Raw genomic sequence first — 14822 nt, 5'->3', positions numbered from 1 at the left:
TGGAAAACAATTTCTCACTGCAACAGCAGAATGCCTAACTTCTTCTGGGTGGGATCAGCAGGTGGATCACCAGGTTCCCTGGTGGAAGGCATGTGGAAGGTGTTATTGTGTAATGGACACAGTCTGGAGTGGGTGTTCTTTTTTTTTTTTTTTTTTTTTTTGTGGAGTGGGTGTTCTTACTCTTGTTACTTGGACAGTCATTTCCTTGAGTAGAAAATCAAGACACATTTTGGGTTATGGAAAAGCATTCTGTGTGTCAAAAGAGTTTCTGTAAATTACTACATTTAGGTATTTAGTTATACTAACAAGAGTGCTTTTTGTTTCTTGGAATCAAGACATACCACCTCGTCATGATGTCAAAGGTCCTCCATTTCATTTCACTGGCCAGTTACAACATGGATATGATGAAACTATTGCTTTTGTAAATGTCTGTGTTCATAGCAAATGTGTTATAGATGGGAGAAATAAGTGATATGCATTATCTGAGAAAGCAGGAAACATGATGAAAAAGGAGAGGAAACAGAGAAAGAAATGGAGACATAGTTATCAGCAATGGAATGTAGGAAGAAGAATGGTTAAGGAAGTTGAGAATGCAGGATGCAGGATGGAGAAATAAAAATGATTTTTGTTGTCTGATTGTAATAATGTTGATAAGCACTAAAATCCTGCCAGGTGCTGGTTTGGACTAACTTTCCATTGGGCTTACAAATAAGCATACTATTTTCCCAGCCCATGAAATGTTATTAAATAAACAAGGGCAAGTTCATATAAAGAAGATGAGACAAAGGTAAAGAATTCAAAATCCTTTCCTCTTTTTTTCCCTGAGTTATAAAACCTTAGAAAGAGTACACTAAAAACAAGCCTTTGAAACAGGAGAATTTAAAAGAATAAGCACATTTGTCTCATATGCTTGTGTCTCTACAAAGATTTTTCAGAAGAAATCCAGACTTGCAATGTATACTTCAGTGCCTTTTAATTTTTGCTTGGCAAATAAGGTAAAAGAAATATTTTATTTTTATGGTTAATTAAGTCTCATACTTGATATGATTCAGACCTTTTGGAAAAGTCAACTGTCTCCATGAAAATGCAATTAACAGTCTCCTATATCAAGTGTCCAGCTATGATGTGTAGGACGTTTTAACTTACTAATACTCACAGATAGTGCATAACAGGAGAAAAAAAGATTTTTTTCAAAAAGAAAATTTAAGAATAAATGTACGAGTAAAAGGCTGATCACTAGACTATATAGTATATGAATTTTTGGAAGGTTTTACAGACATACATCATGACTCAATTTGTGGCCTGAATTACAAGTTCTCTTTCTGGGCTTCTTTTGCTTGACAGAATCCAAGCACAGCTCAAGTTCCTGGAAAGTTTGACAGTCTTCTTCTGCCAGTGTGTCAGTCTCTAAGGATTTAGTGCTTAGACGTCAGAGTAAGTGTTGATGATACTCGGAAGATCTGGGGGAGCATGTTACTAAGTTGATAAAACATTTCTTCAGAAATACTCTGTAAGGAGTAAAAAAAAAAAAAAAAAGTTCACACCTGTTAAATCATCATTGATTTTTAAAATTTTACAGTGATTTAAAACATGAACTTGTCCTTGATATGAAGAATGGTATATGAAAATTCTCTTTCAAAGCAATTGCTTGGTTATGGGCAAGGGGTGTTTTTCTTCTGAGACCCTATATTATTTACATCAAATAGTAAGTTTAATTAACAGAAAAATCCCTAGATAGTATAATCAGTAATAAAAGCATCACTAATTTTGCTAAGCTCTATATGGAATACAGAATCATTTTCTGCTAATGCCCTTTTAAATGAATTCTTCAAGATCTAGAAGAACATAAATGTAGGGAAAAAATAAAAGATGAATGACTCATATGTGGAATATAAGAAATGGTGAAAGGGATTATAAGGGAAAGGAGGGGAACTGACTGTGAAATATTAGAGAGGGAGACCAACCACAAGAGACTCCAAACTTTGGGAAACAAAGAAAGGATTGTGGAAGGGGAGGTGGGTGAGGGGTTGGGGTAACTGGGTGATGGATACTGAGGAGGGATGAGCACTGGGTGCTACACTATATGTTGGCAAAGTGAACTTCAATAAAAACAAAAAAAGAAATAAAGGAGAAAAATAAATAAACAAATTTAAAAAGATGAATGACATTTGGTTTTGGGGTTAAATAAAAGAGCCCTTGAGTGGTAGATGCTGACATCTTTGACAATAAACTAAATGCCTTTATGGCATCCACTTTTCCCCTTAATACAGAAAGCTGTTACCATTTTATTATGTTATATTGAGTTTAAGGACAGTGTGCCTAGCTGTATGTGGGTGCAATATTATAACAGAGATTAAACAGGGGAGAGGTCTGTTCAGATAACATACCTGTGGTACCAGAAACTGTACTGTCCTGGATATGCCTCCATCCCATGAAGCCATTTCCATCATGAAACCTAAAACAGAACAACACACTTTGCTGAATTATGAGTTCTGGTCTTCAAATATACCAGTCCCTTATGGAGATAAACTGAATTTTCACTGTGGTGCTTCATGTCTTGCATTTTTCTTAAGCTCTACTTAGTCTCCATACAATGAAGCTAGAGCAGGTTATTTTTTTTTAATTTTTTTAAAATTTATTTATGATAGTCACAGAGAGAGAGAGAGAGAGGCAGAGACATAGGCAGAGGGAGAAGCAGGCTCCATGCACCGGGAGCCTGATGTGGGATTTGATCCCGGATCTCCAGGATCGCGCCCTGGGCCAAAGGCAGGCGCTAAACTGCTGCGCCACCCAGGGATCCCTAAAGCAGGTTATTAAAGGTTAATTGAAGATGTGGTTCTATTTTTTTTTTTATTTTTTTTAAGAAAAAGCAAGCTATAATCAGAGCAAAACAGAATTAACATCCAAATATACTTGTATTTCAAGAAGGCCAGATATTTGTTTATTTTGTGACTGGAGAAAGATAAGTAAAGGGATCACTGGGTGGCTCAGCAGTTGAGCGTCTGCCTTTAACTCAGGGTGTGATCCCGGCGTCCCAGGATCAAGTCCCACATTGGGCTCCCTGCATGGAGCCTGCTTCCCCCTCTCCCTCGCCTCTCTCTCGCTCTGTCGTGAATAAATAAATACAATCTTTAACAAAAAATATTTGCCTTGTTAAACTACTTTCAACTGAGGCACCAGATGACAGAGGTAATTGTTCATAATCTTCTCTTGGGTTGTTCTACTTTCAATAGTTGGGACTAATAAATACAAGTCACGTTAAATATAAGGTTATGCTCACCTTTGACACACTTAAACACAAGTTCTGCTCTCCTTAAGCACCATGGTATAGTCATTTCCTAAAAAGAGAATCAAAACAAATCATAGGTTTTTAACAGAACTTTGTAAAAAAAAAAAAATCAGATCTTAATTTATCTATAACGTTGACCATCTACTTTGTGGACAGATTCAAGCAACTATTGCTAATGTTAGCTGGGTTTCTTCTGGTCCTTCAGTATAACTTCTTATAGCTGTGGACTACATTTGTGTAGTACAAACCAATTTAATTATCCTAGTAAATAAAATTTTATTTTTAAAAAAATTTTTTAAATTTTTATTTATTTATGATAGTCACACAGAGAGAGAGAGAGAGAGAGAGAGGCAGAGACACAGGCAGAGGGAGGAGCAGGCTCCATGCACTGGGAGCCCGATGTGGGATTTGATCCCGGGTCTCCAGGATCGCGCCCTGGGCCACAGACAGGCGCTAAACCGCTGCGCCACCCAGGGATCCCTAAATAAAATTTTAAAAATAAACATACCTTTAAAATTTTCTAGATAATTAATTCTAAAGACAAATAAAATGACATAAGAACTCTAACTTCTCTCAATTTAGCATGAATAATTCCATTAACTTGTATAATATTTGAACAATGCATTAAAATTCTTTTATTGTATAAATGCTATTATAAAAGTAACAGAAATAAACAAACATCCCATCCCAGCCACCTACCAAACCTACATTTCTACATTCCTTTCTAGTCTCTGATCAAATGCACACATGAATGCTATTGTCAGACTATAACCAACTCATTTATAATTTTCTATAGTTATGATCAGTGGTTATACCATTTTAAATTCTACTTTTCATTATCACCAGAATTACTTTTCCATGTTGCAAGTCTTTATAATCATAAGTATAATATACACTTATTATTTCATTAGAGTGGTTCTCTACCTTTTTGGGTCTCAGGGTCTTTTACACTCTTAAAAATCAATGAGGACACTAGTGAGCTTTTTTTTTTTTAATTCAACTAGCCAACTTATACTGCATCAGTTTCAGATGTAGTGTTCAATAATTTACCAGTTGTGTACAACACCCAGTGCTCATCACATCACTTGCCTTTCTTTTTTTTTTTTTATCACTTGCCTTTCTTAATGCACCAACGAGCTGGTCTATGTGGATTTTTATCTCTTGATAGTTATTACAGTAGAAATTAAAACAGAAAAATATAAAATATAAAAAATATAAAAAATACTAATAATGAAGCAGCAGAAAGAGAGATTAAGAAATCAATCCCATTTACAATTGCACCAAGAAGCACAAGATACGTAGGAATAGACCTAGCCAAAGAGGTGAAAGATCTGTATTCTGAGAACTATAAAATACTGATGAAAGAAATTGAAGACCACAACAAATGGAAAGACATTTTGTGTTCACGGATTGGAAGAAAAAATATTGTTAAAATGTCTATACTATCCAAAGCAATCTACAGATTTAATACAATCCCTATCAAAATACCAACAGCATTTTTAACAGAGCTAGACCAAACAACCCTAGAATTTGTATGGCACCACAGAAGACCCTGAATAGCCAAAGCAACCTTGAAAAAAGCAAAGCAAAGCTGGAGGCATTACAATTCTGGACTTCAAGTTATATCACAAAGCTGTAGTCATCAAGACAGTATAGTGTTGGCACAAAAATAGACACATAGATCAATGGAACAGAATAGAAAACCCAGAAATGAAGCCACAACTATATGGCTAATTCATCTTCAATGAAGGAGGCAAGAATATGCAATGGGAAAAAGACAGTCTCTTCAACAAATGGTACTGGGAAAACTGGACAGCAATATGCAAAATAATAAATTTTACTTAAAAATGACAATGAAAAACCCACTGCACATTAACATATTTTTAAGAAAGATTTATTTATTTATTTGAGAGAGAGATGGATAGAGAGAGACAGAGAGCACACACATGCGCACAAGCAGGGGCAGGGAGAGGGTGGGGGAGAGGAGAAGACTCCCCGCTGAGTACAGAGTTGGGACAGGGAAATCTGTCTCACCACTCTGGGATCATAACCTGAGCTGAAATCAAGAGTCTAGCGCTTAACCGACTGAGACACCCAGGCTTCTCAACTTTTTTTTTTTTTAGTAGAAAGTAACTATATTTCCCTAAACAAAAATATTTAAGTGAGAAGAGTGGCCACGGTTTACATATCTGTAAATTTCATTAATGCCTGGTTTAATAGAAGACATCTGGATTCTCATATCTGCTCTGCATTTAATTTGTTGTATAAAACCTCTGGAAAAACTCACTGATGCTCATGAAAGGATGAGAATGGAAAAGACAAATGATGCCTTAGTATTGTTAAGAAAATATTTTTAATCTTGCTGAGCCCCAAAGAGGAGCTAAGATCATAGGGGGATCTTCAGAACACAAATTTAAAAACTGCTGTTTTATAGAATTGATGTATCATAATTTATTTAAAAAAATATATACACTATTTTTAAGTTTTTATTTAAATTCCAGTTAGTTAACATACAGTGAAATATAAGTTTTAGGTATATAATATAGTGATTCAACACTTCCATATAACACCTGGTACTTATCACAGGTGCCTTCCTTAATCTCCATTACCTATTTCACCCATCCCCCCACCCACCTCCCCTCTGGTAACCATCAGGTTGTTTTTTTTTTTTTTTAGGTTTTTTTTTTTCATAGTTAAAGAGTCTGTTTCTTGGTTTGCCTCTCCCTCTCTCTTTTTTTCCCCTTTGCTCATTTGTTTTATTAAATCCCACATATGACTGAGATCATATGGTATTTGTCTTTCTCTGACTTATTTTGTTTAGAATAATACTCTCCAGCTCCATCTATGTTGTTGCAAATGGCAACATGTCTGAGTAATATTCCATTGTATATACAGACCACTCTTCTTTATCCATTCATGAGTTGATGGACATTTGGTTTCTTTCCATAATTTGGGTAATTGTTGATAAAGCTACTATAAACATTAGGGTGCATGTATCCCTCCAAATTAATATTTTTGTATTCTTTGGGTAAGTACCTAGTAGAGAGAAGCTTATTACACTGTTGGTGGAAATGCAAACTGATACAGCCACTCTGGAAAATAGTATGGATGTTCCTCAGAAACTTAATAATAAGTACCCCACAAACCAGAAATTGTACTACTAGGCATATTTATTATTTTATTATTTATAAATAATATAAATATAAACACATATTTCTGATATATTTCTTACATTTATTAATGAAGTTATATATATGTGTGCATATATAAATATATATAAAATATGTAATCATATATATACCTTTTTGTTTACTAAATAATTTTCTGGGTTATTTATTTGTATAGATCAGTGAAACAAAATTTAGATTCTTTTTAAAAAATTTTATTTAAATTCAATTTGCCAAGATATAGTATAATACCCAGTGCCCATCTCGTGTACCCTCCTAATGCCCATCAACCAGTTACCTTATCCACTGCCCCACCTCCCTTTCTTCAACCCTTTGTTTCCCAGAGTTAGCAGCCTCTCATGGTTTGTCCTCCTCTCTAATTTTTCCCCTACTCAGTTTCCCCCCTTCCCTTACGGTCCATCTCACTATTTCTTATATTCCACGTATGAGTGACACCATATGACAATTGTGTTTCTCCGATCAAAATTTAGGTTCTTTTCTAAAAGGTTATATCAATTTACACGAGCCATTAGCAATGTATGTGCCACCCAATTTCACATGTTCACCAGCATTTGAACTTTTAAATGGTATTTGAAATATTATCTAACATTTTTACTATTTTAGTAGATCCAAAATGGTATCAACCTGATGGCTTAAAAAAAAACAAACAAACTAGACTTTAGGGGTGCCTGGGTGACTCAGTCAGTTCAGCATCTGCCTTCAGCTTAGGTCATGATCCCAGAGTCCTTGGATGGAGCCCCATGTCAGGCTCCTCACTCAGCGGGGAGCCTGCTTCTCCCTCTCCCTCTGCCTGCCGTTTCCCCTGCTTCTGCACTCTCTCTGTCAAATAAATAAGTAAAATCTTAAAAAAAAAATACCAGACTTTACATTTTGAAACAATTTTAGGTTTACACAAAAACTGTGACAATGGTATACAGAGTTCCCATACACTCCCTTGCTCCATTTCCCCTATTATTAACATTTTACATTAGTATAGTACTAACAGTGAGGCTGTCTATGCACCCATCAAGAATAAAGAGAGTAGACTATATCAAACAACAGCAGGGAAAATCCTTAGCAATTCTAATTCACTTGGGGTTTTCAGCGATGTATACATCTACAGCAATAGTAGACTAATGGTGGATTTTTTTCTACAGTGTAGAGTTACTGTGGCATTACAGGAGTTCTGGTGATGACAGTAAAGTGAAATAGCCCCCCACCCCACCCCACTGGCTCCATTTTAACAACTGGCATGAAAACATATTTTAATCATATGACTTCATTTTGAAATGTTTTCTAACCAAATAATGTCAGGAATAATTATAATAAAATAATAATAAATAATAAAATAATAAAATAATAATAATAATAATAATAATAATAATGGCTCCTCCCCTATCATTTAAGGAACCAGATGAATTAGAAGCCTTAGTAGAGAGAGGAAGCTGTAGAATCTTATCTTCCAAGTACCCCGTGTATCTTTATTGAACTTAATCAAATACTGTCAAACTTCCATTATCTCACTAAAGGTTCTCTATTTGCTGTCAGTTATAAAACCCTGAATACATGATTCGTCTTTCTACTGGGTCCATTACATGCAGTACAATAAACAAATTAGTAACCAAAAAAAGAGAGAAAGAATTGCTATTGAAACCCTATTATTAAAAAATCCACAGTTTATGCAGATTTCCTTAGCTTTGACCTAATGATGATTTCTGTTCCAGAAAAACTCAAAAAGTTAATAATAGATCTACCCTATGATCCACTAATCATACTACTGTATTTACTCAAAGAATACAAAACCAAGAGTTCTAAGGATATATACATTCTATGTTTATTGCAGCATTATTTACAGTAGTCAAGCTACGGAAGCAGCCAAAATGTCTATCAATAAGATGAATGGATAAAGAAGAAGTGGTGTGTATGTGTATATATATATATATATATATATATATATATATATATATATGCAATGGAATATTATTCAACCATAAGAAGAATGAAATCTTGCCATTTGTAACAACACAGACGGATGTAAAGAGTATAATGGTAAGTGAAATAAACCAGAGAAAGATTTTACTCATATGTGGAATTTGAGAAACAAATAAACAAAGGAAGGAAAAGAGAGACAAACCAAGAAACAGACTCTTAACCATAGAGAACACACTGATGGTTAATAGAGGGGAGGGGTGTGGGTAAACTAGCTGAAGGAGATTTAAGAGTGCACTTATCTTGATGAGCACTGGGTGCTGTATGGAAGTGTTGACTATATTGTATACCTGAAACTAAAATAACACTATATGTTAACTACACTGCAATTAACATTTTTTTAAATGTCAATTGTGATTATAATTGCAGACAATACCTTCTACCATACTTTGACTACTCAACTTGAATCTTCTGATAAGGGTAAAGTTGAACTGCAGAGGTGATTAAGATTTAATTGGTATGTCTTGAAAATTAGATATCAGAATTATTTCCTGAGTTCATGCACCCATGGGAAAAACTGAAAGAATATTCTTTCTATTTAGCCTCTGACGTATTTCAGGTACCTGAAATACTCATATTAATCAGTTTCTCAGTCATTATCTGAAGGTGAGGAACAGTGCGGCTTTCTTATTTTTCACATTCAAAAACAATGGGTTAGGTACAACCACTTTGGGAAACCATTTTATTGTAAATACCAAAGCTAAATGTACGTATATCATGATACCTAACATTTCCATCCTTAAGTATATACTTACCAGAAATGCCAACATTTCTATACCGAAATGTTCATAGCAACATAAGTCATAATAATCAAAACCTAGAAACTACCCAAATGTACATAAATAGTAGAATGGCTAAATAATTGTGGTCTAGCCACAATGGAGTTATATGACAATGTGAATGAACAATCTACATCCACAGACAATAATATGGGTAAATTTTACAACATAATTATTGAGTGAAAGAAGCCAGATACAGGAGTATGTACTATATGATCCCACTTATATAAACTACAAAAAACAAGTCTAAATAATCTATTTTTTCAGCTTTCTAAGATGAAAAAATACATTTACCCTCATGGAGAGAGTGTGGTTCATGTGGCTGGAAGGGAGCACGAGGGTGGCTTCTGGGGTGGTGGTAGTGTTCTGTTCTATGATCTGGGTATTGGTTACATGCGTGTGAAGTGTATGAAAATTTGAGCTATATGCTTATGTATACTTTTCTATTTGTGTATCAAACTCTAATAAAAATTTAAAAACAAATAACATCATCAACCACAATTATAATAATGAAAACCTCTAAGTCCCAAATTATTCAACAAGTTAACAGCAATATGTAAAAAGAAATCAGCAACTCAGGATTCTTGGCTTGCAGGTTCATTCCACATCTACCAGGTTAGCTTGGCTTCTTCAGATCACAAACATCTACAGAGGTAAACTAGTGATTATCAGGATCTATCTTCTTGCTGATAGGTTATTGATAGATTATTTTTTCCTTTCCTTTTTTTTTTTTTTAAACTGTGATTAATTTCTTTAGCTCCACCTATCACAGAATATGGGCTGTTTCAGACATTATTGTCATTACTGTGTATACTCTAAAACGTAACCGATTCTAGAAATTCTGTTTGTTAGAGGAAGTAAACAACACCTGAAAATGCTTTGGGACTCTTGCATGAAACCTAAAACAAAGATTAACTCTATATCCTGTGCAGTGTTGTCTGAGTTTGTAGAATAAACTTCTTGACCTGAATGGATGTTTAAATACAACAAATGGGAGGATCATGGCTCAATATACTTTTGTGAATTAAAATGGACACTTTGGAAACAAACTTAATGTCCTGCAGCTGGCTGTCCCAATTTAAAACATGTAACTTTTGTAACATTGTGGGAGAGGGAATGCTAGTAGTATCAGATGTCTGGAAGTAAATCCAAACTTAGTGACTTTTGGAAATACTGTTTTTGAGGTTGTTTCCCACCTACATATAACCATTTTTATAAACTGGTTAACCAGGAGTCCAGCTGCAGAAATGTTTGGATGTTTCCTTGTGGCTGGAATTCAACACAAACTTTCATTGTTATTCTCCAGAGACTTTTATAGATGGACTAGTTAGGGATGATAACTTAACAATGGCTAAACATTCCTGATGGAACTAAAACTCTACAAAGCTACAGTTGATAAAACCCCAAACAAATCATGTTTGTCAATCTCTGTTGATACCATATTAGGTATGACTTAGACTACATATGTGAATGGAACAAGAAATTAGGCAGTCTGATGCAGCTTTCATAGGATAATCCAGAATTCTCTTAATTGAAATACTGTGTCTGATAAAAATACAAATAGGTTGTAAGTGGTAAATCATTTAAAATTACCTCATCTTATCTGGAATTGATTTTGTATGTGTATTTACATAGGTTATTGCATTTAAAATGGCCTCTTTTAATGAAACAAAGTGTTTTGCTCTAAAAAGTAGCATTTATACATATATTTTATTTCAGGAAATAACTTTTACTAATCAGTGGTCAAACTTCCCGACATTCACAATTTCATTAAGCCATTTTGTTTAAAAAAAAAAAAAAGCCACTTCCAAACCAGCAGGCACCAAGTTGCTTATATGGGTCTTTCATCACCAGGCTGGACTACTAGCTCTCCTAGGACTTGCCTGCACCCATTGTTTTGAGGCATCTTTGTTTCTCTAGACTATTAGAAGTTGAGGTTTTGGTCTTTGTATTATTTCTTCAGCTTATCCCCTCTAACCAGTTTTTATGTGGATGAGAAGGAAAACAGGAGAGAAAGCAAACAGCCATGGGAAGACTTTTTTTTTTCCAAATATAAAACAAAGCACAGTACATAATGAATGGACAATTATGCCATATTTTAACTGTAGGGGTCAACACTTGTTATTATCTAAAAAGCATTCTTGAACATTCTTGAGAGAATGTTAAAATGAGGCTGGCTTCCTCCTGTTATCTAGTATCTCCTTCTATTGCCTATTAATGCATACTCAGAGAATGCAAACTAATTTTTTTTTTTTTTTGCAAACTAAACTAATTTTAATGTTGGTGTAGGCTAAATATGAATGTGGAGATAAATCTAATGCCACTTAAGACAAAAGTGGAGGAAGAGGGAGAGAAGAGGGAGGAGTAGGGGCACATGCCTTATCCAAAGCTAAAGCTAATTTTGATTTTCTAGTTTCCTACTATAGGATAATGCTATAATTCTCTGAACATAAATGGTTAAGGATTATTCACTGTTTTGTATCATATGTCACTCAATACTATTAACTAGATATGAGATAAAAAAGGCCATTAGTTTTTTAAAAGGTGCTTTTAAAATGTAAAGTGGATTACTATTATTATTGTTATTACACAATATGATGGTTAATATATTTATAAAATTATGATATTCTTTTATCTGCTTACCTCTGACATATCATGCACCAGCAAGAGAGGTATGCTTATTGTTGTGATGTCATGGGTACAGCAAACCTTGAGTATATTTCGGAGTCCCATAATGGCAGGATCTCGAGCAGTGATGTTTCCTGATTTCACGTTGTCATCCACACAAAGGTGGAAAGCAACATGTATTTCTGAGAGATTAGAATGCCGTGTAATGTAAAATTCTCCTGTGAACACCAAATACAATCATGATTTTCAAATGAATAAATCACATGCATCAACAGGCTTTATAAATAACTATAATTAGGGCAATCAATGAGCTGAACTAGGAGAGGTGTATCAGGAACCTATGTTGGCCTCGGGAAGCAAATATAGCCACTGCTCCTTTATTCTTGGAAAGTTTATGAAAAAAAAAGACAGTAGCCAATTCTGCATTAGATTCATAAATTGGTATGAAGTGACGACCACATGGTAAGTAAATCAAATGAGTACTCACCACTATTTTGATGTAAATGCTCCAAATGTCCTACTTAATTCAAAGTGAACACATAAAATGAGGTTCATTACCTGTCTTCCTCACACCTTAAATCAGTATTCTCCATTTCAATTTGTGGATCTAATCTCCCTACGGTTAGTAATGGCACAGGGCAGAAACATAGAAGTTGCCCTTAATTACTTTATTTCAGTATCTCTTCCTTACTCTACAATTCACCATCAACTACTTTCAGTAGTATTGCCAATAAATAACTCAAATCTGAGCTATTACCCTAGCTCATGCTACTATCATCCCCACTGAGGTTTCTGTCAAAGCCTCTTAATTAATCTCTCTGCTCCCAGTCTTGCCTACTTACAAGCCATTTCCACAGTTGCAGGCAAAACAATTTCAATATAAATCAGATTACATCACTCTGCTACTTAAAATCGTCCAACAGGCTTATACTTCATTCAGGAAACAATCCAAGCTCTTTACTGCGGTTTGCATGGCCTATATGATCAGGACACTGCCTATCTGTCTGAGGTCCTCTTGCCCCACTCCCTCCTCTGCCCCAGTCACACAGGCTTTTGTAAAGTTCTTCAAACACACAGAGCTGGTTTCTAAATCAGGGCTGCTTTATCCAAGTTTTTCTCCTAAGATTCTTATATGGCTGACTTCTTTTCACCAATGATGATCCAAGGTCACCTCTTCAGAGAACTCTTCCTCAACTGTCCCATCTAATATAGGACAGCCCTCACTTACTGTCCTCTACATTGTTCTAATTTTCTTCTCAGAATTGAAATTCTTTGAGATTATTTAAATTTTTTTAAAAATTTAAATTCTATTTAACATATAGTGTATTATTAGTTTCAGAGATAGAGGTCGGTAATTCATCTGTTGCATACAACGTCCAGTGCTCATCACATCAAGTACCGTCCTTAATGCCCATCACCCAGTTACCCTATCTCCCCATCTAACTTTCCTCCAGCAACCCTCAGTTCATTTCCTATAGTTAAGAGTCTCTTATGGTTTGCCTCCCTCTCTGTTTTCTTATTTTATTTTTCCTTCCCTTCTTCTGTGTTCATCTGTTTTGTTTCTTTTTTTTCTTTTATCTGTTTTGTTTCTTAAATTCCACTTGTGAGTGGAATTATATGGTATTTGTCTTTCTCAGACTTATTTCACGTAGCATAGTACCCTCCAGCACCATCTTGCAAATGCAAGATTTCATTCTTTCTGATGGCTGAGTAGTATTCCATTGTATATATATAAGACATCTTTATCCATTTATCTGTTGCTGGACATCTGGGCTCTTTCCATAGTTTGGCTATTGTGGACATTGCTGCTGTAAAGATGGGTGTAAGTGCCCTTCGGATCACTATGTTTATATCCTTTGGATAAATACCTAGTAATGCAATTGCTGGGTCATAAGGTTGCTCTATTTTTAACTTTTTGAGGAACCTTCATATTGTTTTGCAGAGTAGCTGCACCAGCTTGCATTCCCACCAACAGTATGAGGGTTCCCCTTTCTCCAAAGCCTCGCCAACATGTTGTTTCCTGAGTTGTTAATTTTAGCCATTCTGACAGGCAGGAGGTGGTATCTCACTGCGGTTTTGATTTGTATTTCCCTTATGCCGAGTGATGTTGAGCATTTTTTCATGTGTCTGTTGGTTATTTGTATGCCTTCTTTGGAGAAATGTCTGTTCATATCTTCTGTCCATTTCTTTTTTTTTCTTTAAAGATTTTATTTATTTATTCATGAGAGACAAACACAGGAAAGGGGGAGAGAGAGAGAGAGAGAGAGAGAGAGAGAGAGAGAAAGGCAGAGACACAGGCAGAGGGAGAAGCAGGCTCCATGCAGGGAGCCTGACCCGGAACTCAATTCCAAGACTCAATTCCAAGATCACGCCCTGTGAAGGCAGGCGCTAAACTGATGAGCCACCCAGGGACTCCCCTTCCGTCCATTTCTTGACCAGATTTTTTGTCGTTTGGGTGTTGAGTTTGATAAGTTCTTTATAGATTTTAGATACGAGCCTTTTATCTGATAATACATTTGCAAATACCTTCTTCCATTCCATAGGTTGCCTTTTAGTTTCATTGACTGTTTCCTTTGCTGAGCAAAAGCTTTTTATCAGAGACCATTGTTTCTGCTCAGCAACTATAGGGATCTCATCTATCTTGTTTAGTGTTCTCTCTCCAGCACACAGAACAGTGCCTGGTACACAGAAGGTACTAAATACATATTTGTTGAATGACTGGATGAATGAATGCATAGAGACTGAATGCCAGAGCGGCATTTATCAAGCCTTAAAATCCATGCTTCCTATAATTGCTCCATTTTCTATGTAGCCACCCTAGCCATCAGCCTTTATATTCTGCAGCTTCTCTTGATATAAATATGTAAAATACGCAAACATAAAAAGAGTATGTTTTTACAAACACACATGCCTCCCTGGAAATTCTGATAGGAAAATTTTAGGAAAGCTTTGCTCTTCTACGAACTATAC

The 14822-nt window shown here is 35.3% G+C and overlaps 1 protein-coding gene across 6 annotated transcripts in view; it reads right to left on the bottom strand.

The window, feature by feature from the left end:
• Positions 1–956: 956 nt before the first annotated feature.
• Positions 957–14822, bottom strand: part of C27H12orf4 (chromosome 27 C12orf4 homolog) — a 46556-nt gene continuing 32690 nt past the window's right edge. For 5 of the 6 annotated variants that reach the window (XM_025461878.3, XM_025461879.3, XM_035707276.2 and 2 more), the window contains 4 exons: positions 11868–12070; positions 3281–3338; positions 2388–2455; positions 957–1508 (listed from right to left, as the gene is read on the bottom strand). In XM_025461878.3, coding sequence (XP_025317663.1) covers positions 1416–1508; positions 2388–2455; positions 3281–3338; positions 11868–12070 — 422 coding nt within the window. In that variant the 3' untranslated portion in view covers positions 957–1415. Of the gene's footprint in view, positions 1509–2387; positions 2456–3280; positions 3339–4379; positions 10770–11867; positions 12071–14822 lie in introns of those variants that run through there. The other variant, XM_049102362.1, reaches the window with a different exon arrangement.

This window comes from Canis lupus, chromosome 27 (genome assembly GCF_003254725.2).
Source record: "Canis lupus dingo isolate Sandy chromosome 27, ASM325472v2, whole genome shotgun sequence".
Taxonomy (NCBI): Eukaryota; Metazoa; Chordata; class Mammalia; order Carnivora; family Canidae; genus Canis; species Canis lupus.
The sequence above is the reverse complement of the archived record's forward strand: the minus strand, read 5'-3'. Positions and strand labels throughout refer to the sequence as shown.